Here is a 2679-nt window from a genome sequence, read left to right on the forward strand (position 1 = left end):
TAGAGGTAGAACTCACCCTCATAGCTTGTTGCACCAAGAAAGAACCTCTTTCCATGGAAACATCAGCGTAAATCACTTTTTTGTTATCATTTTCGACCTCTTCTTTTTCTGTGCCATTGACAACAGTTCTCTTGATTCTAGCATGGCCTTCAATAAATTGATCAACCATCTTTTGAAGGTTTTCATCAGCTTGAATACTTTCAATGTCAGCACCGCATAGAGGGCAGTCCTTAAACCGTGATAAGCACACTCTGCATTCAAGAAACAACAAAATTTAATAATAGTAAACCCAATCACCATCCATCATGAGCCAAAAAGGGTAAACCATAAACTAAGGCTTACTTGCAAAACACATGTGTGCAAGGCACACATCTACTGCTATCATACAGAAGTGCTTGACAAAGCATACAGCTAAAAGGGCCAAGCTTGAATGTTTGGGAGTCATAACCAAAAGGGCACTTGGCAGGCACAGTTGCAGAGTCAGTAGAGTCCTTATTCAATTTTCCTTCCTCTTCAGGACATCCTTTACTCGCGATTTCTCCTTTCTTTCGTGCAGAAGCATCGTCAGAACGAGCACTTTTAGAAAAAGGGCAACCAGAAGCAGCTGTTTCACCCTGTTTACGAGCAGAAGCATCGTCGGGACGAGCAGCTTTAGAAGAAAAAGGGCAACCAGAAGCAGCTGTTTCGCCTTGTTTTCGAGTGGAAGAAGCATCGTCAGGACGAGCAGCTTTCGAGAACGGACACACAGAAGTCGTCATTTCGTGTGAAGGAAGGGTAGTAGTAAAAACAATAATCCTGCACCTCAAAACAACATTTCAAACGCAATTGGATTTCCCAGAATGAAATAACGAAATTGGTTCCTCGGGTAAACAAAAAGATTCTCCCTTAATCTAAATCTCCCTAAAAACAGCTGAAATCGAACATAGGAGAAGCTAATTGAAACATTCTTATCGGGAAGTGAAATTTCATAGAGATATTGAGCAGAGCGTTTCAGAAGAGTAACTCAACAGAGAGAGAGAGATGGGTAAAACAAACCTGGATCGGACGGAGGATTGAGACGATTCAGATTTGGAGATTGTCGTCTCTTTCGCGGCTTCTCTGAAATCAATGAATGATCGATTGATATGAGCTTCTTTCTTTTTCGATAAGTTTTTGTTTTTGTGCGTTTGTTTTGTTTTGTTTTCTCTCTCAGTCAAACTCAAAAGATAGATAGAAATATTATTATTTGAAGGATATAGTATTCTTCTTTGTGGATTGAATTGGGCCTTCGGTTGTTACAGCCCAAAAAAAGAATTTGGGTTAAAAGCCATTTCAAGATGAAGGTTGTTTTGGATTATGATATACGATCAAATTTTGTTTTGTAACTAAAGTTTTGTTTGTTTTACTTAAATTTGTGTTTATTTTGTGTAAAACACCCGTGAAATATATTTGAAAGTGGTGAAAAAAATTTATCTGGAATTTTTTTTTCTTTTCTTTTTTGACAACAAAAGGATCAGCTTATGTGAGCCAATTGGAATTTTAATTTATATAGAATTTATTTTAATAAATTATGAGTAATTATTATGTTTCAAAAATAAATTATTTTGTTATTTTGAAAAGAAGTATAATATAGATTCAAATTAAATGGCTATAAATAGTTTTAATTTATATAGTGAAATTTGATTTAAATCTATATTGTCATAAATGTAATTAGTATTAATTAATGAGGATTATTTGCTAAAATGTGCTTCGAGCTCTCTAGCGACAACAAATCAGCATTTTTTGCAAGAATGCTTCTCTATTAATATATAGAAGATTTATAATATTTACATAATTAAATAATTGTCATTTGAATAAATATCAAAACTTGAAGTTACTATTTGTAATATGCTTAAAAATTATAGTTCTAAAATAAACTAGTATATTGTATATGATTTTAATATTCTAGATACTTTTAACCTGGTTGAAAAAAATTGAATTCTTGCAGATCATGTGTAATAAATTAGATTATATAGTTTTTTACGGATTAGTCTATTAATATAAAAAAAATATATATCAAATGAGTTAACGAGAAATTTTACGTCAATCCTAACCGGTCCCAAACACAACAAATACAATCCATCTAAAATTATATAATAAACACACAAAAAAAACTAAATAGTTATTAGAAAAAATTGTCTCCAGTGTACCACAGATTAAAATCTTGTAAGTAAAATATTTTGAAAATTGTTGCTAATGACTAAATACTTTAAAAAATCATATTTAAAAATGCTCAAATGACCATATAACCCCTCTTGTAGATTAATTAATTTGTCTTGTTTCAAGTGACATTTTGATGTAATTTTCTATAAAATCATTTCTGCAAATTAGTTTGTTAAAAAACTTTTCAATTAATAGGAGGAACTAGGTTAATTAGAAATTTGAAACCTGAATAAATAAATAAAACATTTTTACTAAATACAATAAATTAAATCAAAAATAATTATATATTTTTCTAAATTACAAAAAAAATCTACATTTCCTTAAGTTTTTTTTTATGGTGATGTTGGTTAATTTTCTTATTTTATGTTACAAAATATAAAAATAAAATATCAAATGGATCAGAAAAGTAGAACACAGATAAAATGATAGAAACAAAAGGGAATATGTGATTCTATTAATAAAAGTGTGAATTTTATTAGTCCCTCTTCCCCCCCCCCC

General features: G+C 30.9%; 1 protein-coding gene across 1 annotated transcript in view; it reads right to left on the minus strand.

Annotated features, from left to right (window-relative positions):
* Nucleotides 1-1188, minus strand: part of LOC104781301 — a 4704-nt gene extending 3516 nt beyond the window's left edge. The window contains exons 1-3 of the mRNA XM_010505937.2: nucleotides 1036-1188; nucleotides 343-795; nucleotides 17-251 (exon numbers count right to left, since the gene is read on the minus strand). Of these exons, the coding sequence (XP_010504239.1) occupies nucleotides 17-251; nucleotides 343-758 (651 nt within the window). The 5' untranslated portion in view covers nucleotides 759-795; nucleotides 1036-1188. The remainder of the gene's footprint in view (nucleotides 1-16; nucleotides 252-342; nucleotides 796-1035) is intronic.

The sequence above is a fragment of the Camelina sativa genome, chromosome 4, assembly GCF_000633955.1.
Source record: "Camelina sativa cultivar DH55 chromosome 4, Cs, whole genome shotgun sequence".
Lineage (NCBI taxonomy): Eukaryota > Viridiplantae > Streptophyta > Magnoliopsida > Brassicales > Brassicaceae > Camelina > Camelina sativa.